Raw genomic sequence first — 26,010 nt, forward strand, 5'->3', positions numbered from 1 at the left:
TTTAACTGAATCATACTGATGGTATGATTCATACTGAATCTAACTAAGAAAGTTAGGTTGTTTGTGACAGTCTACACAGGTTCATTGTAGGTACTTTTGAGTGTAAGTTTGTAATCGTGGTAGCTGAAACTTGAATTCTATATTGGACTCCTTTTGTGCTTGAAATCATGGTTTCTAATGACTTTTAAAAAAGGTTAAGGTTGAAATTTGAAATAATACCATTTKGTATGTTCACTGTTCGTTATATTAGACTCTTTGTGCTGGGACTGTGGATATTTTCTTGAGCTCACTGTGGTGAATACATCACCTCTGTTCAGTCATTTTACTTCATAGGCTGCCTCTAGCAGATGCAGCCCTGGGTTGGTACCTTAGCTGGGACTTAGATTTTATCCAACTCCTCTTAAACGCTCCATTAGAATACTCTAAAGAGTTCAAAATGTTGATGAATATGGATGAGTCATTTATGACTAATGTTTGGTTTGTTGTTTTTTTTTCCCTTGTTGTTGCAGCATATTTAAAGGAGGAAGATGCCAATTGTCAAAAACGTGAGCAGAGCTGTCAACCAGCTGCTTCAAAGCTCTGGTTGTGGATGTGGGATTTCCATAGTGCCTGTTCGATGTATCGGAATCTCGCCCCGCCAGGTGGCCTCTGATGCTAGCTTTCATTCAGTGTCTTTTTCTGAGTCTGATCATCCTCGGGTGCTAATTACAGGTCAGCGTTCCTGTCATAACTGTGCTCTTGCTCCAGCTTCTCCGTTAAGTCCCCCACTCCCTTTCTTCCTCCCCAGTGAGCAGAATACTGAAATTGAGGGGGGAGAGGGGGCAAAAAATATATCTGTCAGAATCTTCTGGAATGGTGATGGTCTTTTCCATATGGTGATAGGATCAGAGTCCCATGTGAACTTCTGTACTACTCTTATTCCAGAAATCTAAAACCAGTTCTTCGGGTGTGTCCTTGAAAACAATTCAAAAACCTTTTGACTCTCTGGGAAGAATAGTACTCGGTTATCATATGGTTCATGTAATAATGGAATGCTGTATTTTGATATCACTTTTTCTCTGATTATTTTTCATCTGTTGTCTTTTAGGGGGTCTTGGCCAGCTTGGGGTGGGACTCGCTAAACTTCTGAGGTATGTCATGATTTTGTGACTCGCTATTAGTGAGGAACTGGATTTATTTATTTATTTATTTATTTATTTTGGACTCTTGATTTCATAAATAAACAGATGGAGTAAATGTAAAGTTATTTGTTATTCCTGTGATTGGTTTAGGTATACTGGTGTACTTTCTGTATGTATTTTGGTCATGATTACCAAAATAACATAATTTTATGCAAGGGACTAGCCACTGAGTGGAAGTATTCATAATCTGAATCCTCAGAGTATGGTTGGTTTTCTTTTTGCTTTTTCATAGTCTAGCAAAATGCTGCTGGATTTGAGTGCTCAGTAGAGAGGCAAAGGTTGGGATTTTAAACAGGCACTATGTGGGGAGGAGAAAAAGTATAAAAATCAACTTAAAATATATATAGTACTTTGCTAAATACCCAGCTGTCGGTCTTTATGACTGTTGACTTTTATCTGGCTAGAGAATTTCAGTTCAGTAGCTTCAGGAATAAGGTGTCCTATTGAGTAGAGTGTGGACAAAAAGATAAGGATACAAAGATCTTGAATTTGTTATGATTTGGTGAAAGATGAGCTGATGCGGCAAAAACATTCAAACTTGCCCCTTTKTTGTTGTTGTTTTTTGTTCTTGTGGTATCTTTTCAAGAAAATATAAAATGTTCTGAGAACTCTCCCTTGTCCATATTATTGTTTGCCACCTACTCAGCTCCAGAGTATCAATTGCGTGTAGGCAGAGTTTGTTGTAGAGAATTTGAGCTATGATGAAAAGTGAGCAAACTTACTGCATTCCACTCTGTGTTGCAATTTGAGTGTTTTCAACTATTTCTGTGATATGTTTAAGAATCCTGCAAATAATGGAAAGCTGGACTGTACTCCACCAAACTTGTTGTCTGRGTGAATCTTGTGCTGATTAGAAAAGCAGGAGTCAGAGATTACTCTATCAGGTGTACTTACCAGTTCATATAAAAGCAGCTGAAGTTACTGCAAGCCCAGTGGCATACGCTTTCTGGTGTCTTCAGGGGAGTATATTATCTTCGGGGAAATTTTTCAAAAGAAGAAGATAGAATGGCCTTTCTTCTGAGCTTATTTTCATGTTTTAAATGGTTTGTGTGTCCTGCTGCAACCTTTCACTGCCATTAGAAATAGCTTGCTAATTTTCTATGATGCTATACTGAAGTTTAAGAAAACAATTTTTTTTAAGTGCAACAACTGATTTCCTTTTGGAAATTACTGTTGTTCAGATATTGCTCCTGCTAAACCACATAGCAGAATAACAAATAACAAATTATCTTGAAGATTATGGACTAACTGTACTGTGTGGTTTTTTTATACAGGAAACRTTTTGGAAAGAACAATGTGATCTTGTCTGACATTAGAAAGCCTGCAGATAATGTTTTTTATAGTGGTAAGTGACTTGGGTGAGCATATGGAAAAAATCTTGACCTTACCTCTGATGTCAAAAACTGATCATCAAAGTCTTAACGATGCGTGGATTATATTGAATGAATTGCTATTCAAAACTTCTGAATAGTTCCTTCCTGCTTTGAAATCTTGCTAAGACATTGATTCCTTCTGTAGGACATTCCCTTTTTCTAAACATGCTTTTTTGTGTTTTTCACTGTGTCTTTGCCATTTTATGTTGACCAAAATGAATACTACAGTTAAGTTGGACCTGGCTTTTGTGCTTCTGCTGTAAAAATAGATGCRTTTATTCTTTTGGGCTGAACAAGTTGGAAATTAAATTTGTGCTTTTTCATTTTTCTATGCCAAAACAATTTTTATGATAAAATGTCCATAGAGTAGTTTAGATTCTTATATTTTCATTAGAGATGTGAATGAGTTAATTTTCTTCCTCTTTACCATTTGATGATATACTTAGATATTTGAATAGTATATACAAAATGTTGCATGTTCTCATGCCATTAACTGGATAAAACAGGAGTTTTTGGATCAATCTCTTGTTGAGGTAAAGGCGACAGTTTCCCTTAGTTTCAGCTGCGTAATTGCTAATTTGTTGACCATTGCTGCTGGAAGGCATGCATTTTGCTGTGCAGTCAAATCTTGAATAGGTATGTGGGCAAGAACCAGCAATCTGAGCTTCATCTCAAATTTTTCATGACCTTCATTCTTCTTGGCATTCAATTTCCTATTGGTTCCATTTCTTCTAGGTCCTTTTATCTATTCGGATATCTTGGACTACAAGAATTTACGTGAGATAGTGGTGAATAATCGGATAACTTGGTTGTTCCATTATAGTGCTTTGCTCAGTGCTGTTGGAGAAGCAAATGTCCCTTTGGCCAGAGCTGTAAATATTACTGGTATGTGATTTCAGTGCTCTGCAACAATGGTTTCAAGTTCATGACTTCCACAGAGGCTTGAGAAAATGCAGTGTACATTCTGATAAATCCTRTTTATTGTTCCAGGTTTACACAATGTTCTGGATATTGCAGCTGAGCATAATTTGCGACTCTTTGTTCCCAGCACTATTGGAGCCTTTGGACCCACCTCTCCTCGAGATCCAACTCCTGATCTCTGCATTCAGAGACCAAGGACAATCTATGGAGTCTCCAAGGTTCACGCGGAGCTCATGGGAGAAGTGAGGGTTTTTTTCTTCTTTTTTTTTTTTTCTTTCRTGAGAGTTCTAGAAAAACCTATTGAGGTTTTGCTTCTGGAAGACTCCACACTACAGTGTGTGTGTTCCTTCCCCCCATCCTTTCCTTCCTGTAGGCTCTACTACTTAATAGTACTCTGAGGCAGTTGTTGAGCAAAAAATGTCTTTAAATTTTGTTGGAAGAAGGACAAAAAATTAGAGGCTGGCAAACATCATTTCTTTCCCTAGTTCTTTTGACTTTTTCTCTGCATCATCTGCCAATGTAAATGGCATAGTATAAATGAAAGTGCACAAAATTTTGTGAAAGCATACTAGAAAATGGGGGCTTTTGCCAAACAAAATGAAATAACCTCCTTCCCCTCCTCTTCCCCTCCCCCCTGCCCAGAACAACCCCCAAGATCAAAGCTTTAGGATTCTTTATGTGCACAACTTATTATTGGCTTTATACATAATTTTTTTTTATAAACATAAAATTATTAAAGCTAATACTTTATATATACTTTCCTCTCACTTCAATATTTTATGCAGGTAAAGGTCATTTCTGGAGGCTCTGTTACCCTGAAGTGTTTCAGAAACTTAGAAATTACCAATTTCTGAACAGTAGGTCTAGAGTCTATGTTACAGGCTGATCCATATCAAGAATCCATATCTAATTATGTGAATGAAAACTAGAAAAGGACAAGCGGAGAGCTTAGCTACCTGGCAAGGAATGGGGACCCTCTATTTGGTAGTCCTGCTTTTTCATTCCTGGCATGGGAAGTTTTTAAAATGGGACAAGCAGATTTGTCTTGTGGAAACAATAAATTATATGGCCTAGTCTTGATTTGTAAAACCATGTTTCTCCCTTCCTTCCACAGTACTACCATTACCGATACGGCCTAGACTTTCGATGCTTAAGGTATCCAGGAATTATATCTGCTGACTCTCAGCCTGGAGGGGGAACAACTGGTAAGTGACTTGCTTGCATCTCTCAGTATTATAAGAATAGCAAACACATAAACCATGTAGTTGTTCTTAATGTGTTTGGAGAAATGTAGTCCTGGGCAGTATAGTAGCAGTGCAGAGATGCTATTTCAATAGAGGATTGGGACRATACTTATGTCTTCTCACAGCTTAGGACATACCTTGGTAGTCTTTACCTTTTAAGGTTATCTGAGGAACTTTGGGTTAATTACACTCATTGAGATTATTCCCTTTAAAAATTATTTTAAACTCTGTTATCCTGCTGCAATGTGCAAATGCCAGAATAGCATCTAAGGCTTAAGTTGGCTTCCTAACTCTTGCTGTACAATATAAATCATACACAGCTCTTCTGCCAGGTTTTTAGACAGGAAACTTTGGGGATGGGCTAGGACTGTTGACTGTCACAAAACGAACAACAGATGGAGGCAAATGAGCACACATGTCCGTTATCTTTTTTTATACAGATTATGCTGTCCAGATTTTCCATGATGCCATAAAAACTGGCAAATTCCAGTGCAACCTAAAGCCAGACACCCGTCTCCCTATGATGTATATTGATGACTGTCTGAGGGCGACTCTAGAGGTCATGGAGGCCCCTGCTGAGGCACTGAGCATGAGGACATACAACATCAGTGCCATGAGCTTCACTCCTGAAGAGCTGGCGCAAGAGGTGCAGAAGCATGTTCCTGAACTCCAGGTGACCTACAGTGTGGATGCAGTCAGGCAGGCCATAGGTTAGTATCTGCTGCTTTGGTGATGGGTAAGGGAAAGCCTTAAACTACCCGATGTTAAGGGCAAAACAGTGTTTTCTTTCTTTTTAAACAGTTGCAAATTGTTGCTGTACAGTTGAAGTTTCATTTAGATTCTGAAATCCTGCTTTAGTAGCTTTCATGGCCAGTGATGATACATCTTCAAGGTTCAGGAGATCTTTCTTATACCTCATGCTTTTTGTTTTCTTCTTTCTTTTCACTGCAGCTGACAGCTGGCCAATGAACTTTGATGACAGCAATGCCCGGAGAGACTGGGGATGGAAACATGATTACGACCTCCCTGAATTGGTGACTACAATGTTTAGCTTCCTTGGGTCTGACTCCAGGATTGCTCAAGCTAACTGAAATACTTTGTAAGATGTTTCCAGATTTCCACAGAGGACCAGAAAAAAACGGCTAAATTAGTTTATAATCTTCTGAGTCTTAGAGCATGTCAATTATCACTTTTCCATAAGTAGCAATAGAGTTGGGCAGAAAAATACTGTAGCTGGAATTTACTATTGTTAGATAAGTTAGATAAAATAAGTCATTTGGTACTGTTTCCAACAATAGCACTGATGACAAACATGGAGATCTTGAACTTTCACATTTAAGTAGCTAGAAAAAAAAAAATCACATGCTCCTGGCTGATGACTTTCCAATCATTCCTACTGCCTGGTGGTTCTTTAGCAAATGACATGGGCAATATTGTCAAACCCGCCATTTCAGGCATATTGTACAGAGTTAACAATATGCTTTTTCGTTTTCTTAGTGGAAGTTACTAGATCATAGTAAGAAAGGATTCTTGCTTCTCTCTTTGCCTCCAGCTGAGAGATTAGTACTACCTGACGTTTCAAAATTGCAGGGATCGTTGCAATTTTAGTTTGAAATGAAACTTTGGTTAATAGTTCTTATATATACACACACACACAGTGCTATATAAACCTACACTTTTCTGTACATAAGGCATACAAAGTGGCATTATTCTTTTAATGTCTATAGATGTGAAGGGAATTAGGACTTAAATTCTCGTTATGCTTTAAAAATACCAGGGTGTAAGGGCTAAGCTTTGTCCTGTTCTTCGAAAATGCTGCTGCCTTCAGTTTAACTTCAGAGGTAGGCTTGAAATCCTAAGAGCTGTTATGTACATGCAAATCCAGGGCATAGTTCTAGGCCTGGAGACAGGGTTATTGTTAATTTTCACTACCTTTTGGTTTTCCCAGTTGTTTGCCATGCTAGCATGGTCATCTACTGCCTGGAGCAAGTTTTGGAGGTGGGCTGATAGGATAGACTTACAGCAGAGTCATGTCAGCCTTTGAAATCGTTCATGTTCAGTACACTTTCATGTGCGCTGTATATGTATTTTTAGATACTATGTATATGCAACTATGGTATGCTTTTATTCTTTAGAGAGGAATCCAGAAGCTGAAACCATACCTTCCTATATTTATTTATTTCARGGTTTTAATGGCAGCCTTATCTGCCATTTTTGTCTGAATTCATCACTTTAAGTCAACAACTTGAGCTTTTGTTTTTAAGTGAAGGATTGATTGTTGTTTAGAGCCAAGAGGCCTAAACTACTGATGTCCATCCACTCCCCTTCCTATAAAATGATGGAGATTTGCCGATCTTTTGCTACTAACTTCTAGTTACAGTTAAGGACTATTCTACTCATTTGAGTTTCATGYGCAGGAGATTCTGGGATTAATAAGGGAGTCTTAGTAGATGCATGCAAATAAGATATRCCTATTTAGAGGCTACTGAGGAGACTTGGAAAATGAGAAATGACAGACTAGAGATACAGGAGAGCCATTTTATGTAAAATATCAGTTTCCGTGATGTAAATCTGAGCTATTGGCTACTATAGTAATAGCATGCCTTGAGAAATGGCATCTGGGAACTTTGGTTTTTATTATTTTTATTTTTTCAAAGAAAAAGTATCTTTCACTTTCAAAATAACTGGAAATTCCGTATGTGAAGTTCTCTTGCTCTCTTTTTTTTTTTTTGTCTTGCATACTCCAATGAATCTCGCAGGTGACATGTTCAAATATTTTCTTGCCTACATCTTGTTTGCTGTGTTTTCTGTGACAATGCTTTGGTCGTTCTTATTCTGTTAAGCTCTCTGTAACCCTGCAATGTTTCTTCAGTAAGTAGATAACAGACATGACTTGATCTCTGCCTCTTTGTGAGGAAGTCTACATGCTGCAGGGAATATGTTTTTTTTTCATGAAAATAACCTTCAAATGAAGATTCTGTGGTGAAACCCTGTTGTTTTAAACATTTGTTGAACTTTTATCTCTTGGTTTTGTATGTATCTTATAATGTTTAATCTGTTAAAGGATGGATTTCCCAGGTATTTAAGCTTAAAAACCTCTAGGGATGTGGCCTGTGTTGAAACTTTTTTTATAGTGTTTACATTTCCTAAAAGACAATTTTTTTAAACTGTGGCCACTGTGGTAACTATCACAYTGTTCAAATGTAGTATTTGGCCCAATGGGCCAGCAAAGTTGGTCTTGATCATACCCTCCAAGAAAAGACTGGCTCAGATTTTGTCCTCTGCCCTTCCAAAACAGGATTATCTTCCAGTAAACTGTTAGCCTGAGGCATCAAATGAAGGCTTKAATATGATCTCAAATGTTTTGTCCATTCCAGTCTTTCATAATTCACTCTGGGGACTCCTTATCAATATATATATAGAGAGAGTGTGTGTGTGTGTGCGCACACACACACTCTTTACATATATATTTATATATATATATTTATATAAACATAGAGAGTTGTTGATGGGTCTGACTTCATTTCCTTGCTTCAAACGAAGTTACAGGTCTACTACTCCCTTTATTCTAATTCAAAGCTTGGGTTAATGCTAATAAGAGCGAAGAGCAAAAATGTTCCTTCTTCTGATGTAAACTGTTCTTGGTTGTGGTGTTGCACAAAAGCTTTGAATAGGGTGTTGCAGTGAAGATGAAATTCAAACCTATGGCATTTTAAACAAATTTTAATCTTTTGCCAATAGTCACTGACTCCATTTAGGAGTAGCCATTTAAGAAACTTCTATTTTGTGAAGTATGAAACAGTCATTTGGAGGTAAAGATGTGATAGTCAAGGAATGTGATGAGATACAGCTACATAGTCTGGTTCCCGTTTGAAATTCTAATTTTCAACCTATGATTAATGATGCATGTGTCTTCCCCTCCCCCCGCYCCCTTTCTTTTCCATATATTCCCCAAAACCTCTGTGGCTATGTTACAGCATTTTCTGCATTAGACCAATTTGACATGATATAAAACRTATAACTTTTGCTACCACTTTGAAGTTCAATTTTCTGGGCAGAGATTTCTCTCATAACATTTGAGCACTGTAGCTGTTACATTACCTATTCAGGAAAAAAAGATTTTAAGAGTATTTTTTCAACTATTGTAAGCTGTGGGTGATGCCTACTTTAATAAAATCCTRTACAGATGTGTCCTGGTTTTGTCATCCTTGTTTAAAACACTTAGGAACAATGATCCAAGTGCACAAGGCTGCTGCTTAGTGCTGAAGCCTCCTCTTCAGCTGCAGAAGTGAAACATGATACAAGGCATAAAGAAAGATGCAGCTCCCTMGTCTGGGCAGTGACTCTGTGGCTCTGAAATGTTTGCCTGTATGTTYAACTTTCTGCTGCTTCTTCCATTTGGTCTTTGCAGACAGTTGCTCAAAAGTACAGTGTGATTACCCTTTAATCTTTGGTGTGCTGCTAAACAGGTGTACAGCCTATGCTTGTAGATGGCAGCAATCCAGAAAGTACTGGGTTTCAAATATTTCACCTGTCACTTCTAGTTTTCTTAATCCTTTCTCATGCAGGGAATGAAAATCCAGTTGGTCTGTCCTCAGCCTTATTTCTGTCCCTCTTTAGATCAGTGTATCCTTGAAATTACAAGGAAAGAACAATGGTGTTGTAACAGAACAGATTTAGAAACCACACGCCAAGAATTTAAAATTATAGGATCTTCATTCCTTCTCTTCTGTGTAGATCTTTTCTGGTTATGCAACAGCTGAGCAGTGTTGGTCATCAGGAGAAGTTTGTACATGCATGAGTGGGAATGAGACACGTGCTCCAGTGTATTCTTTTCATAACTTATCATCATGGACCTACCACGCCTTATAAATCGATGATTAAACACTCCCTTCACATTAAACAAGACCTTTCCCTCCTCCTACACTTCTACTTTCTAATGATGGGAATTTCTTGTTGTGGAGGAGGCATTTAATTTAACTGTGATTTAATGATTAGTGTAACTATTATGTTTCTTGCAGAATGGGCGCGGATGTTGGAGCAGCACACTCTTTCCAGCTGCTTCATTTTGATAATTAGTTTGACTCATGTTTACACATGCCCAGTTTGGCTTCTATAAATGCTTCAGGTGCCTGTGCCTCATCCAAAGCTGCTGTAGACTGGGAAAGGATCTCCATTACCTTTAAGGTTCTTTGTCAGGCCCTGGAAAAAAACAAGTATTCAGTTATTCTCATTTTCCCTCTACGCTGTTCTTCAGAGATTTAAGAATATTTGACTTTGCAATCMTATTCATGCAATGACAACAGAAGCCTCCTACCATTTTTGCTTTTGCTTCTCAGATTTATTTYTTCCTTCTCTTACTGATTTGTCTTGAAGTCTGTCATTGACTTCATTGCCTTTGCTTCGCTGTTCTACCTGTTAAAGAGGAAATTCACAGATTTGAAGCAATACTGACACCATGGTGCTTGGTAAACATACGCTAAAAAGCTTTAAACTAAGGAGCTCTGTTCCTTCTCGTGGTGTGGCTGCTGATGGTGTRTGTTTATTTAACTTCCCACAGGTTTTGAAGTCTGTTCTGAACTATGTGTGTCTGTGGCAACATGCTATTAATACCTAGACTGCTGAATTTGAAACGGAGCCTGCAGTCACTGCTCAGGCAAGATCCTTTCTGTCGTGCTGGAAAATCACTATCCCAGTCTGGGGCAGAACTGAAAATCCAGCCTGAGTCTGGTTTCTATTGCAATGACTTATTCCTAAAATGTCAGACTTTTGGACTTAATTATTTTGTTTCAGTCCCTACAAATGAAGCTGCTTTCCAGTCTTCACTGCTTAAGACAGTAGGGAGAAGTATAGAAAAAGATGAACCTTCTTGCCTCAGAGATATGGTGCTGGGGCTATACCCAGTTAACCACTTTGCTTTCGGAAGATTTCTCGTTTTGCTCCTCAGGACAAGCAGTGTCAGGTTTTAATACACTGGTTGCCAGGGGCTCTGCCTGCCTCCAAGGAGGAGAAGTCAGGCCCAGGGGCACGGGGAGACGAGAGATGCAACGTTTGGGGTTAGCCAAAGGGCGCTGAGCGTGGATCTGCAGGTTTGGGATGCCTGTATTTCATCTCCCATTCCTGAAGCCACGTGCAAGGCTTCAGGCAGGGTGGGGGCTTTCCCTGTGTTACTCAGGGCGGGTTGTTTCTATTTTAGAAGAACGGTCGCTTGAGTTGTCAACCTCTGTCTTTCTCCTGGGGGCTTGGACTAGACAAGCATTCATTAGACTAGACAATTGCTCTTCAGACTATTTCAGGCTTCGTACCATAATTGCATGCGATGCTAAATTTGTCGTGGGTCTGAGTGCCTGCAGCATGCTGGGGCTGAGGGGGCCTGCGGGGGGTGTGCGGAGGCGTGTGCTTGCACGCGCTTTTTGGGTGGCAGCGGCTGCGTCGCAGGAGTGATTCTGTTGCTATCTTTCCTTGCTATGTTTTGTTTATATTGCRCTTGGATCACTGCGAACAGAAATGTTACCTACTCTTCAAGCCAGTCCTAGMGTCTGGGATAAAAGGGGGTGTTTAAAGATCACTGTAACCTCACACAGCAGCGGAGTAGAGAGTTGGTGCTCACAAGTGACTTTTCCCAATGGAGACAGGGTCTACTGAAAAGACACTTATACTTCAGCAGTGCAGTCGAGGACCTTAAATTTGAAGTTGGCATTGATCAGCCAGAATAGAAATTTGCTTCCTGCACCTGAGACTGCAATTAAGAACAATTTAGGAGGATTTCCTTCGAGCTGCCTGGCAGTGATCATCTGTGCATATTTGAGGACTTGAACCAAAAGAAGAGCAGTTTTGTAAACTGAGATCATTTAGCAGTGATGCTGAGCTAGAACGGTTGTCCAGTGACTTCCAAGAGGTCTGTCTAGCTCAGAATCCAGTACGGACTGYTTCTTTTCCATAGTACTGGAGCAAGCATAGGTTCCTGGGGAGAAGGTGCAGTGCACAGGTTAGCAGTCAGCTTTGAGGGGATTTCATGTTCTTGCCCCCCAAAAGGAGCTGAAACCAAGTACACACAGTGTTGCCCTCCCCCCCCCTTTCCTCCACCCATGGGTCCCTGCAGCAGAAGAGATCTAAAGCGTGGGATAATATTTCTGCCAATCTCAGTAGAGCTCTGATACCCTGCCGAGCAAAGTCCTGCAAATCGATCGGTATTTCCGCTGTGCTTCCCTCTCCCCTAGGTGTCCTGTACCATGTGGGTCCCAGCTCATTTATCTCACTTCTTTCCAAGGGAACTGTGAGATTCTTCAGCCAGTGTGAGGGCCCACCAAGATCTTCCTGAGACCTGCTGGAGATATTCCCTGCTAAATGCTTTTCTGACCGAAAGTGCCCCCCCCCCCCAAAAAAAAGCTAAATTCAATGACATTCCATGTGGAAAACGTATAGGTTTCTCATAAATGATGTTTTTGAGTGGAGTCACAAATTTCCCATATAGATTTTATTAGAACAGGACCTTCAGTTTTACTTTTCCAGAGCAGCCTTTTATCTTGAAATGTGTTTCATCTTGGAGGATTTCAGACAGTGAGAAATTCCATTCCTTTTCTGATCCAAAAGGCATTTCCCCTGCTCAGAAATGCTAATTTCTCTAGCTGCCACGTCTTCCCAGGCATTTTAAGCAGACAGCATCTGAGCGCTGGGAAAAAGCAGAAACCCCTTGCAGAGCTCCGTGCTTGAATGTCTTATTTCTTTGCATTATTGTAGTCCCTTTGATCTTTAAAGACAGAGCAAGCCCCATCCCGCAGTGCAGGCACAGGGTGAAAAGACCATCCTGGCCCTAGAGTTTTAAAAGTCTTACTGTACAATGAGAAGTGGATATAGATAGATGGGAGAGACTGGAAAACGGGGCTCGGCATCATGTTTGGAGGCAGAGCTGGATGGTTCAAAGCCATCTCTGTGCAGCTCTTGGCTCTTCTGAAGGTTTACAGGATGGAAAACTGCCGCAGGAGGGATTATTTCCTAGTGCAGATGTAGCCTTGGATTTCTCAGCCACGCTTCTCCAGAGCAGCTAATGAGAGCCCTGTGTGTGGGCTTGTTCCCAGCCTGTGCAGTGGTTCTGGATGTCCATGGATCCTTGACTTGGATTGACGCCAATCTGTCCCTGTCTTTAGGAGGGAAGCAGCTGAGGGTTGCATGGTGTACAAGTCCCTCTCAGTTTGGGAGTGAGGAAAATATCCTTGGGGCAGAGAGGGGGGTTTTGGGGAGAGGAAACAGCAGCGTTTTACCCAATTACAGCTCATGCATATTCTCTGCACGTTACCTACCAAACCCATCTGCATCTCCGCCTTGCTGCAGGATGCTCAGCAGGTCCCCATCTGCCTTYGGCCAGGGCAGCCTTTCTCCCAGTCCTGTGGGTCTCCGCAGCCCCCTCCTTGGCAGGGCGAATGCCTGGGACCACGTTCCCAGCAGGATAAACACATCCCTGGGCATTTTCCTCACGCAGTGAGGTCACACCATGTTGCCGGACGGGTGGAGTGATCTTTAGACCAATCCTCAGTAGAGGAGGTTCTTGACAGGGGACGTCAGAGTGCAGCTCCACCGTCACTAGCAAGCCAATCATTTTTTGGCAAGAAAGGAGCATTGCTGCAAGGATGATCTCTTCTCGTCTGTCCTGTGCAATAGGCACTTAATCTAACCGGCCTTTTAGTGATGCCGGTGTAAAGAACCATCATCAGTAGAGCTGTCCTAAGTGCAACATCAGGTGAGACAAAGCAGAGTCCAGAGTTCATCCATCAACCATCCACTTCCAGTTCAACCAGTGCTGTCAGCTCTTTGGATATGTTGCCCAAATGTCATTAGAGTTGGTCCATTTTTAAAGCCCCACCTCCTGGAGTCTTGCGATTCTCGGAGACCCGCAACTGAGGTTTAGCAACAATCCCTATGTTTCTAACCCTTCTCGTTTCAAGGAAAATAATCTTCTGAAAATGATTATGCACTGTATGAGCTCAAAACTCTGTAAGTAAATAAAAAACCCTGGGATTTAATATTGTATTATTATTTATAATCAGTTATATTTTTATTATCTTTAATTCTGTGGACTCGCAGGGTTTTTTAGCAATATTTGTGCATTCCCCTGGTAAATACAGGAATTACACTGTAATCTCTCTGATATGGCTGGCCAACATTCACTAAATTGTGCTGAACTGTTAGAATGACTTTTTTTTAGCGTCTTATACAGAGCTCATCACAGAGTGTCTGAGTGTGTTTCGTTATGCAGAAATCCCATCCCGAGGGTGCAGTTTCATGGAATAAGTGGTTTATTGAGCTCCAGCACTAAGCAAACCTGGTTTAGTATGGATTTGTGTCTTGCAGCTGATTGATATCGGTGTCTAATAAAAGTTCCTATAGTTGATATATTATTCAATCTCTCTCTTGTGGGTTGATTCTCTGGTGCCTGATGAAGGATTAGGCTGACAGGGCAGCCCCTTTCCTTAGTGGAGATTCTAAGCAAGCTGTTTATCCCTTACCCAGTTGCCTGACTTTACAAGAACCGGTAGTAATGTATTATTTCTGCATTATCTAACCGGGAGAAGAAACAGCACACAGATACTGTGGAGTTCATTTCCATATAAAGCCATGCTGGAATAATCCTGGAAAATGAATATATTATTCTCATTTCCACTGGTTTCAGGCTTTTTCACCAAGTAAATTTTTCCTGWGTTTTTAATGAGATCAGAAATGTTCCTTTTGCAAAAAGACATCCCTCCCCTCTGCCTGGGTCCGGCCCCTGCTTCCCGCATGCACACACACGTCCCTCCGCACTCTTCCCATTGTATTTGCCCTTGAAGAATGCAAAGGGAGGGAGGGCAATAAATGAAACAGAGCAATTTCCCTTTTTTCCGGTCGCTCCCTTTTTGTGTCACCTCCTCCTCCCTGCCTGAGTACTTGGGTTTTTCCACGCTTACGTGTGCGTTGTGCAGGTCTGAAGCTGTGCCAAGACCCAATGTGTGTCAAAGCTAGCCTTGTTGAAGCCAAACGTACTTTGGGAACTGGGAATGAACTCAGTTTCTCCTGAAATCTCTTCCCTGCTCGGAGGTGACATAAAACCTGACGTATTAAAAAAAAATAAAAATCCCCAGCTGGGCAACAACCATTTTTACCCAAGCGAAAGGGCAGGCGGAGGGTCAAYGAGGTGCAGGTCCGAGCTCAGGGCAGCTGGTTTTGCAGCTGGTCTGTCTGCTGTGCCTGGAGCAGGGCGGGTGAATCATGGCCTGGTTGTTTCGTGGGGCAGCGGGTGCCCTGGGGCAGGGTTGGGAGGATGACCAACCGTGCCCTGGGGTCCCGTTCCTCATTGCTTGGGTCAGCTTTGGTCACTGCCACCTGCCTCGGTTTCCCCGTCAGCCTGCACAGCAGCCTCCMTGCAGAAACATCCCGTCGGAGCCGTTACTGCTCTGGCACCAGCTCGAGCATGCTGATGGGGACTGGAGGAGTTTGCATCCAGCACGTGGGAAGAAAATGGACTCTGGCAGAATCCAGGCTCTTCCTAGGAGCAGCAGGATCCTGGGACTCACTGGGGGCTCAGCATGTCCCCCCCCCCATCCCTCCAGCGCATTGCCAGTGTGTCTGTCCACACCTCCCTGTGGAAGCCAACTCCGCATGCCCAACAGCTGAGGTTCAGCCCTTGGTTTGGCCAAGATASATAGCACCATGGCACCACCTCTTTCAGCCCTTACCAATGAATATTGCCTTCTCCATTAACAGCAGAGGAATTGCAAAGCCTCATCATGWCACATGGCAGAGGACAGAGCCTGCCCAGCAGTTTATTCAGCTGCTTTTTCTGCTGGCTGGCAAGAAAACAGCAACACCTTTATTTCACAGACCGTCTGACTCTAGTCTGGCCAGGTGGAAAGACTGCCCCAGCCGTCCCCTAGAAGCAGCAGGGTCTCACTCGAGACGTGCCGCAGAGGATATAGCAGATGTCTGAGCTCCTGGTGACCCAGGGCTGCCCGGTGGTATTTGCTCTGTTGGCAGCACGTCCAGGAAATTCACGCCAAGAGCAGATTTTCCACCTCCAGCCTCTAAACTTTGCAACACCAGCTGGGCCATTTGCCCAAGATAACGCTGAGCTTCCGGGAGAGAGTGGAGGGACGTTTCCCCTCCGTCCCCAGACACGTATGCCTGCTGGTGACCCCCTCGGTTCCTTGGCTGGCAGGAGAGTGAGATCATTGAGATCCATATTGTGGGGAAATGGTTGGGCCTCGGTTCTTGGGGAGGCACCGCAGCCTGGTGCAGACAGTGCACCTGTGCAAAGGTCCGGGGCACAGGAGGTCCAGGAGGGGTTTGAGGCTGCAGTGATTGCAATAGAGATACAGCCACCATGGCAAAGGGGGTTGTGGCGGAGAAGGGCAGTTACGCAGTGCAGAGGAGGAAAAAGGCATGGTAGGGCTGAGAACTCAAGGGCATCTCACCTAGGGATGCAGCAGGAGTTGAGGGGCAAGGGGATTTTGGAAAATCATTCTGCAGTTCGTCTCAGCCCAAAGCCCCTAAGCTGTTTGCTAGGTCTGTGGGATAGGGKTATATCCTACATGCAGGCCAGGACGGGCTAGGGAGTGCTTGGTTTGACTCAGCGTGCTTAACTTTTTTTTTTTCAGAAAGAAGCTTTGCCCAAATGCGTCACACCCAGTTTCTCCTTAAAAGGTTTCCATGCTGTGGGTGAACCACCACCAAACCTGGATTTTTTTAGGGATGTCCAAGATGCTCGGAGCTGGCACCCGCAGCCTTGGGCTGAGGACCAGTCTGCCCTCCTTTTGGGGCTCAGCCATAAAGCTGCATATGTGATCCTGGTGCACATCAATCTTCTGCTTCCCTTGGTAGAAACACTGGAACAGGGGTCTGCTGCTTGTCCCCGCGGTGGAGTTTCTTCCATCCCTCCTGTGTCCCTCTCCCTAAATCATTCAGTACTCAGTGGACCACCTAAAAAGGCCGAGTGGAGAAGGGGTGAAGACCCCGAGTRACTTGGGCACTGGACAGTCCTGGAGTCAGCAACAGCTGAAATGAGCATGTGGTTGGGATCCTGGAGTGGGAAGCAACAAGGCGGGGGGAAGACATGACCTTTGGCTGTTGGCCCCTAACTTGGCGTTTTGGATTTTCCCCAAAATGCTGTCTAGACAGCTTTTTTGCCAGGGAGTTTCTGGACCTTGCGGTGACCAGTGGGAAATGGTGATCTGGGCCCTCTGCCAGACATCCTTCCCAAAAACCACCTACACACAGCATCCCACTGCTGCACATGTGAAATGGGGTGCTGGGGCTGCCCTGCACCTTCTCTACGGYCACGGCGCAGGGACAGGCACCTCCAGAGCCCAAAGCAAGGTCAAAGTGTTTGAATGACAGGCAAGGCACTAAAAACATAAAAAGCAGGAAAGCGTCCAACTTTCTTTCCACTCCATCGTCAAAACAAGGTGTTTGGAGAAAAAATATTTGTGACATTGAAGTTGGCTTGTTTGTTTTTCCTCTGCAGTTTTCAGTTTTTTGGATTTATTAAAAAAGTCATAATTTGGATTAAAAAAAACATTCAAGACCTTTTTATTTACCAAAATGCAGGGTTTTAATAAGTAACAATTTTCAGGGATTATTTTCTTTATTAGAAATACTTCCAAATTCAAGGCCAGGCAAAGTTTTTGAAAAAAAGTTGAAGCAGACCCCATTTAAACACTTTTTGAACGGTGGGGTAATAATGCAGTGAGAAGAATGCCGCTAACAACAGCAGTGACGTAGCCAGCAGCTCTAGTCCAGGAAGTCAAAACCCCGACACTCTCCTGATATTTTGCAAGTATTGCCAAGACATTTCTGCTCATTGCTCTGGCCAACGTTTCTGCCTTCCTTCATAATGGCTTTTTTTTTTTCCAGGACTGGCAATTAGATATTTGGTGAGCTCAGGACATGAGCTACTTGGACACTGGTTTCCAAAGCTCTGCGTATTGCTGCCACCTGCCGTGCCACAAGAAACGACGTCGCTGTCTCTTCCAAGGCACTCCGGTGACTTCCCGTTGAGCGTGTCACAGCTTTATTTGCTATCAGGCCAGGGCAGGGGTCTCCATCCCTGCTGAGATGGCTGTTGGAGTGGAAAGTTTAATTTAAGGCTTGACTTGTCTTCTCCCAGGAAGCCATTAATTAATTAGCTCTTCCTTTGGCTGGGAGGTGGAGGAGAAAGTGGTGAACGCTGCTGCTGATCTGGGCGCAGGAGCCACTTGACCATGCACTGACTGCGAGGATTTGGGGCACGGATGGAGCAAGTGACGCTGCTAGAGCGGAAGTCGTTGCTTGGTGGAGCAGTAAAGGCCTTTCTGCAGCTAATGCTGATGTCAGAGGTACATCTGGCTCTGTATTTGCCCCAGATTTCTTGTGTGTCCCCAGAATTTGCTGAAGGAGTGATTTCAGCGCAGTGGGGAGAGACAGGGCAATTCTCTCCACCCTTAGACGGCCGACCTGGGACAAATGAGCTGATTTATGTTGCCGCATCCTTTCCCGTCCCTGTCCTGGATTTGGGGACCTTGTGCGTGCTGTATTGCAGGGGCTGATGATGCAGGGCAAAACTTTTCTTTTTAAGGGAATGCGATGGTTGCACACAAACTGGGTTATATACGTGTGTGTGTGACACCAGCTCTTCCCTCTCTCCTCTTCCCAACAGCTTTTCAAAGCAAATGTTATCACTATTTTCACTGCCTTTTTTTTCCTCTCCATTGGTGAATCAGCATTTCAGCACAAACCCAGTTGCCGATGGGTGACAATACTCTGTAACGTGAGCAATGGAGTTACTCTGCGATACGATGCATTTTGTTTTAATCTGTTCCTTTTACCCTTTATCCCCCTCCCAGCTCAGCCGTTTCCTGCCAATGGTTGGAGAGGTCAATCCCAAGGGTCTGCGTGCATGCAGGATCTCTGATATTGCCTCCATGCACGGTGATAAGTCAGGGATAACCCTGGTCACATGGTGGCTTTTGCGACCCCTGAAGAGTCCAGAGTCACGCAAGGCACCATCGGGGGAAAGCGAGTACCACACTGCTGCCGAGCCRCCGTTAGCTGCCAGCAGAGGTTGGCAACATGGTCCAGGCACGGGGAGAGGAGATTTCCTGCCCTGAGCTGTGTATGATGCTTTGGAAACCCATGTGGCGCCGTAAGTATAAGAACAGAACGGGAAGCTTAGGGAGAGAGAGAGGAAAGTGGTCTCAGGAATAAATCCCAAAGCTATTAAAAAAGGGGGGTGTGAATGAACCAAATCTCTCCTGAGAAGGCCAGATTCAGGCAAGGTTGGCAAGGAACGCAGCCAGGTGGCCTGCGAGGGGGGTTGCAAGGGGCCAGGCACTGCTCTTTCAGTTATTTTTTACAAGACCTGAAATCTGGCCATTCCTCCTTGCTCCTCCCCTTCCCCAAACTCCAGCACCATTGGCTTTTTTTCATCTAGTTCCTAAGGAAACGAAGCCTATGTGCCCGACTGGCTGTCTGCCTGCCCATCCGCGCTCCCTCAGCAATAAATGAATCCAGTGACCGATTTCAACCAGGCTGAACCGAGGGCTAGAGAGCTAAAAAATACCAAGCTTGTAGAAATGTTGGGGCAGAGGCAGCTGGAAGGAGCGAGGCTCCTGCGCTGAGGGAGATGCCGCAGGGTGAGCTGAACCCTGTATTAGACACCAGAGAAGCCACTCCCCAGCTAGGGCCTCTCTCTGCTCGAAAAACATGGCCCTGTCTTGCCATCTACTGGTGGGAGCTCCGCAGAGGCAGCCGGAGCAGGGCAGAGGACAGGCAGGAAAAGGAGGTTGGGGGGCTCAGGCCCACTCGGAGACCCTGTCCCGCTGCTGACATACCCACGGGCAACAAGCCCACTCGGGGGGGGGGGGGACTGAGCACAACCTTGTAAGCAGCATTATTCTTGCTTTCCAGAAGGCTTTCCCTGCTCCTGTGGTCTACTAATACCCCCCTTAAACATACTCCTGGCTGCTCCTCACCTCTTTATCCTGGTGCTAGTGTTGCCCCTCGCCTAAACCTCCCTCGGGGTAGCTGCACCACAGACACCTCCCTGCTCTGTCTCTGGTTTTGGCTCAGGGATGCTCCCTTCCCCAGCTCGTCCCTTCTGCATCTCGCCCAATTTCTCCTTCTTGAACACGGAGGTCACAAAGATGAGCCATGGGCAGCCTGGCCCACGGGGGTCAGTGGCTTTTTGGTGAGGTCAGGGGGCTGCAAAACAGCAGGGCTATTCCACCAGCCCCAGGAGAGACCTCAGGGAGGCAAACGGGGCTTCAAGAAGCAAGAGGAGCTCTCCCAAATGCAAATCCCTGATGCACCAGAGAGACACGTGTGCTAGGTCTGTGGGATAGGGGTATATCCTATATGCATGCCAGGACAGTCTAGGGAGTGCTTGGTTTGACTCAGCGTGCTTAACTTTTTTTTTTTTTCAGAAAGAAGCTTTGCCCAAATGCGTCACACCCAGTTTCTCCTTAAAAGGTTTCCATGCTGTGGGTGAACCACCACCAAGCCTGGATTTTTTTTTTTTAGGGATGTCCGAGCTGCTCAGAGCTTTGGTTCACACCCCTTTGTGTGTTCACGCTGAGGAGCCACACCTGATGCGTGTGGAGTGACCGCAATCCCTTCCCCACCGGCATTTGGGAGGATTTTTGGAATAGGAAAAGGTGTCAGGAGAGGGAGCCAGAGCTTCAGTCTGGGCAGGGAACAGGGCTCCCTGCTCAGCTCTCGGAGCAGAGAGTCTCCTGCATCTCCTAGCCCAGCTCCAAATGTAGGTGACTCCTAGAGCTGCTGGGACAGGCTCAGTCCCGATATGGTGCACCTCGAGACTAGACAGCAGCCACCACCCTTTTGAAGCTGGTCTCAGCAGCATTTGAGGATGCTCAGAAGAGGTCCAGCAAATCAGGCTCTTCAGGGCCCTTTCAAAATGCTTAGTTTTTGGAGAGACRTCCCCAAAAATAATCTGCATGAAGGACCAGTGTCCTGCGGGACAGCAGTTTTAAGCCCTACAGGAATTTTGCTCTCAATTTTATTGAGCTCTGCGATGACTGCATGGTTTAGGTGGGATTTTTCTTTGCTCCCTCTCCTGCAGTGTTAGGAACCTAAATTCAGCCAAATTGGCTCTTGGGCCCCTAAATACTTTCTGAGTTAGACTTTATTTCCTTGGGTTTTGTCAGGTTGGATGGAGGACGGTCCCGGGACAGGACTGCCCAAGAGCTCTGGCAGAGGGGACTCCGTGAGCAACCATGTGCGTAGAAGATGCGCGTGTGTGCACGTGTGTCTGGATGTCCTGGTGCCTGTCTCTGCATGTGCGTGCATGGTGGTGTGTCCATGGGGTCAGGCTGTGTGTACATTTGTAYGTGTGTGTGGCCGCATGGCCACATAGGGGCATGCACCCACCTGGGTGTGTCTGAGGGCATGTACAGGTGTGCTTGTGTGGGTGTCTAYGTGAGACAGACAGGAAGCCCTTTGAATGTGTTTTCAGGGTGCRCTGACATCAAAATTGCTGTTTTGTCCACCTTAAAAAAATGCCATCTCTCTGTTTTGCTGAAGCTGAGTCAGGGGTGGGCACATGTCCTTCAAGAAGCTCAGCTGATGAGAGATGCACCTGAGCATGGATTGAAGCCCAAGTTTAACAAGGACTTCCCCAAGTGCTCTTGTGTTAGCCTCAGTTTAGGGCTTTTACCTTCCAGTTTTGCTTCTCCCTGATCCCTCTGAATTTAAAGGATGCTCCAAAAGATGTGACACCCTCCTCCTAACACCTCATGAACACTGGCAGTAAGAGTGGAGCATTTCTAGAGGGCTAGAAAATGCATGATGTTGTATGGATAACCTAACCCCAACCCTACAAATAGGACCCTGCTCCAGCAAGCTCAAAACCTTACCCAAAGTAAAGAAAAGCAGAGCTCTGAGTGTGGGAAGAGGTGATAAACGTGACTTGTGCATTGCCAGGGAGTGAGAGGTGATGGCAAGCGGGAGTCTGGTGGCTTAAAGCCTGGAGARAAGGATCCTATCATCTTCATTTGCTGGTGAAGCAGGAGAAAAGATGAGGAGCCTGAATTTGTTTTCTGCTCCTTGAAGTACACGGGTTCATGCATGTAGGGTAATTTACAGGACTAGGAGATGAGTAGGCACCAGAGCAGGTCTCTGCTGCCTTCCAGTGGTTAGCAGCTGCTTGGCTGGTGTGACCTGGAAGCCACGGGGAATCGCTCCCCRTGAAAGTCAGTTGAAATGGGCCCAGGAGACCTTTGCAGCCTGGCTGGKCACAGGTGGGCAGGAGGGATGTGAGCAAGACTTAAGCTCTTCAAGGAGGAAAGAAAAAGGCAGAGCTCTGTGCTCTCAAAACCCCGAGTTCATCTGAACTCACCTAGCAGCAAGGAAAACAGAAGGATGTAGCAATAGCCCTCTTGCTTTGGGTGTTCAAAACAAGGCAGGAGGAAGGATGGAGGTGCGCAGTGGATGAATAATATGCAGGGCACTCTCGAGTCCTGGCAAAGCTGTCAGAGATACAAGCCCAGGAGGTGTGTGCTAGGGCCCATCTTCCGGCACACAGTGATGGCCAGTGGGTCCTCTAGTGAGTCCTGCTCTTCCTCGTCTTCTCACAACCCCACTCAAAACACCTCTCCCAGGTCCCTAGCTTCTAATCCATCCCAACTTTGACCTTAGCTCAGAACAGTTATCCTGATAAAATCTTCCTTTCACTAAGGTCCATCTCTCCGCTCAGGGCAGCGGAGAGAGTTAGGGAGAGGAGGAGAGCTACAGGGGCAGACACAGCTTTTAATGACAATGTGACATCTTGTGCGTTTGCTCAGTTCTCCGCCACCCCCAGCCTCGAGGCTGAGCGGCGTTGGGTGCTTTCGCAGCCGAGCAAGCGCTGTCCTGCATCTCGTTTCCAGCTCAGTTTCAGAGCTTTCTAAATAATTGATGGCCCTAATGCATTAGTCTATAATTAGCTCTCCAGACCTTTTCTCCGTGGGCTGGAGCTGGGAACACATTTCCTTCTCTCTTTCTGTGGCTTTTTTCTGGCTTGAGCTGATCGGGAAGGGAGGAGGGGAGCAAGGGATGTCCAGAGACCTTGTGGAAGGAGAACATCTGCCGGCAGCAGGTTTGGCAAGCGACCCTCGCGGCTTTGCCCGAGCTCGAAAGCTTCCATGAGCTGGAGCCGTGGGGAGGGTCAGGAAGGGCTTCGAACGCTGGTGGTTGTTTGAGAGAAGTGCAGCTGTGGTCATTACAGGCTGGCAGGGAAAGAGGTCTGGGGAGAGCCAGGGTTGTCCAAAGGGTCTTCAGCCCAGCTTATATGGGGTGCAGGACCTTGTATGGGGACCCAGGAGAAGGCAGGAGGTCCTGCATTGCCCTTTGGGGCCTTCTTTGCAGCTGTCCTAGTGGATCTATGGGTCAGAGGGAGAAAACCACTAAGCCCCAGCCTTTCAGAGAAAGCCCAGACTTAATCTAAAGTGAACAACAGGCTGTGTTTATACATACAGGGATATAGAAAATGCTAGGTTAGATGCGCAGATTTAAATATAGGTGGTAAAGGGGCTCTGTCACTAGCGAAGGGCAGTTCCGTGTCTGAGTGAGCTCTGCCTAAGGGCTATTCGTAAAGAGTCTAAAAATGGCTTCTAACTTTTAACTGGTTTCCAGGAGGTTTGGGTGCATTAAATGCTCATTTCTCCAAGCTGTAAGTCCCAATCAACACAGGAACACAAATTTTCTATGGTTTCGAGGWTAGAGGCAGTAGCCTTCAAGTTTAACCCTATATACTGCTTTCTTAAAGGCAGACTGCTTGAGTTGCAGCAAGTGGCTACGGCAGAGGAGGAGAGAAGTGTGACTGATACCTTCAAATTGTCTCTGCTTCCCCAGCCCTACTTCAGGGGCTCTGCAGTTATGCTGGACACATTTTGTTTAAAATGGACAGGGATTAGAAGTCCTTTTAACGGGAAAGGCTGAGTAGGAAGCACAGCAGTCCCACCGCTCCAGGCTGCTTTGCTGTCCCTTTTGAGATATCAAGGGAGCTGTTTGTACAAGTGCCCCCGAACCGGTGCTGGGTGCTGTCAGCCAGGTGAACTGGAGATGTGGGTCTCTCTACATGAAGGGCAAGAGGACCCCTGCAGTGGGATGCAAACCAGAGATAAGGATGCCRTTAAATAAGCCATTCTGCATGTGCAGCTCATGGAAAAGTTTAGGGGAGGGATCCCTGCAGTAACTAGACTGGGAGCTACATGAGGCCGAAGGTCCTTTTCAGCCCGAGGTCCCCCTTTTTCAGCTGGTGGAAACCCCACCGCATGATGTCAGTGGGAAGGAACAGGTACATGAGAGCGAGGCATTGGGGATCACAAGATGAGCTGTGTGATCGAGTCTGAGGAACCCCTTYCAGATCTCCGACTCCGTGGTCACCACAGACCCAGCCGAGCACGGCACAAATCTTCCTGTGAGTCCTTCCTGCAAAAAGCCCCATGCACGGCACTGAGAAGCAGCAGAAAGGCCATAGGATGATCTCTTTGCCATGCATGGGGCTTTTGCAGGAAGGGCTCACTGTAAGATTTGTGTCTTTACTGCCTGTGCTGGTGGGGTCTGGGGATGATCACAGAATCGAAGGGCTGGAAGGAGAGCTCCCATGTCCACCCCATTGCTCCAAGGTAGGATCACTCCACCTGCACCACTCCTGGCAGGTATTTCCGTGACGTATTCTTAAAAATATCTAGGGATGGAGATTAGGGGATTCCTCTTTGGAATGAGCCATCCTGTGAGACACCCTGTCCCGCCCTATAATACCGCTGCAAGGGACTTGCCATTTTCGCAGGACTCACCGCCCAGGGAGGTGCAGCAGGTTGAAGGGAGTCAAAGGAAGGACCTGGCTCATCGACAGGGAGCAGATGAGTTGTTCTGAACCCAAAAAGTCTTTGGCACCCACTTTCTGGGCCACAGCATGGTGAAAGGGGCTTTCCCTCGCAGAAAGGCTGGCGCCAGGACCAGCCTGACCTGTGTGGGGTGGGGAATGGCATGCTGAGGACCGCTGTCGTCCACAAGGGCACATCCTCTGTTCCCCTCAGCTTCACGAGGACTTCAGCATGCAGATCTGAATAAGACCCTTCAAACAGCCGCAAACACACTCCAGCAGGAAACTGCAGCTATTTTTAGCGTATTTTCATACTTTATGGCAGGGCTCAGCCCGTGGTTTTCTCTTGCACAAGGCAGGCTAAAGCGAGGGGCAGTTTGCCTGTCTTCCACCTCCGTGGAGGACCCACCCTGCCGCAATCCTGTCTGCCTGGAGATCCCTCACTTGGCACTGGGAGATCTCTGCAAACCTCTTGGTGTCCAGCACTGAAGAGGCTCAGAAACCAGCGTGGCCCATGCCACACCAGACTGTCTTGCTCTAAGTACTTGCTTAAAGATATACATTAAACTTGTATTTAAGCACATTCCATAGAAAACTATCCCTTTTTTGAGAATCCTGGAATAATTATAGAGTTGACTTAGTTTCAGCTGTGGGGAAAAGGCAGTACTGGAGCCAGCRTAAGACTGCAGGCAGACTCAGAGCTGTGCTCACGCAGTGCATGAAAGCTCAGAGGGAGAGTGCGATCCAGTGAATAAAGCACGGGGTGGGCGGCACAACAGGGAGCTGTCGCCTGCTAGGGGAACGTGRGTAAATCACATTACAGGTGAGTGCCTCAGTTTCCCCTGCTGCAGAAGGGGCTAATATTGCTCTCTTTGAGATCTCCAGCAAGACCTGCATGAACAAAAAGCCCTATTCGCTGCCACGGTGTCACTGCTCCTATTAACTGGTGTCTGAGAGATGACACTATCTATCGGGGTCCACCAAGCAATGTGAGGGCCCAGCTCTGAATCCAATCACCCTTTCTGTTATGGGCACAGGCTTGGCCCAGGACATGTTCCACTGACCCAAACAACCCCTCTACACAAGTGTGTGGGGGTGGGGGATTGGAAAATAGGCTTTGGGGGGAAAGGAGGAGATGGGAATATCCAGTAGACACTGCCGGGTGTGGGTGGAAATGAAGACCCTTGCTATGGGCCTCTCTGTTTTGTGAGTATTGTCCTGGGCTGAAAAGCCCAACTAAAGGGACCTGAGTGGGTTCACCAGGGCAGAAGAGCGATGGGGTTGAACAGGGACAAATGGGATCGTTCGGTCTGCAGTAGAGAAAACCCAGGGCAGATTTGACAGGAGTCTTCGGACAGAAAGAAGGGAAAGGAGGTGTCCGTCATGCCCAAGGTGAACGAGGCAGCTCCAGGCTCGATGTGCTACCTGGTGGGGGGGGATGGAGGGTAGAGAGGAGCCATCAG

The 26,010-nt window shown here is 45.6% G+C and overlaps 1 protein-coding gene across 1 annotated transcript; it reads left to right on the forward strand.

Annotated features, from left to right (window-relative positions):
- Nucleotides 1–527: 527 nt before the first annotated feature.
- Nucleotides 528–5,810, forward strand: LOC112963762 (L-threonine 3-dehydrogenase, mitochondrial). The gene is made up of 8 exons (XM_026061118.1): nucleotides 528–711; nucleotides 1,088–1,130; nucleotides 2,456–2,526; nucleotides 3,290–3,439; nucleotides 3,545–3,717; nucleotides 4,590–4,680; nucleotides 5,160–5,429; nucleotides 5,671–5,810. The coding sequence occupies exons 1-8, from the start codon at nucleotides 528–530 to the stop codon at nucleotides 5,808–5,810; spliced, it is 1,122 nt and encodes a 373-aa protein (XP_025916903.1).
- Nucleotides 5,811–26,010: the final 20,200 nt, after the last annotated feature.

The sequence above is a fragment of the Apteryx rowi genome, unplaced genomic scaffold (assembly GCF_003343035.1).
Source record: "Apteryx rowi isolate R43461 unplaced genomic scaffold, aptRow1 scaffold_176, whole genome shotgun sequence".
NCBI lineage: Eukaryota > Metazoa > Chordata > Aves > Apterygiformes > Apterygidae > Apteryx > Apteryx rowi.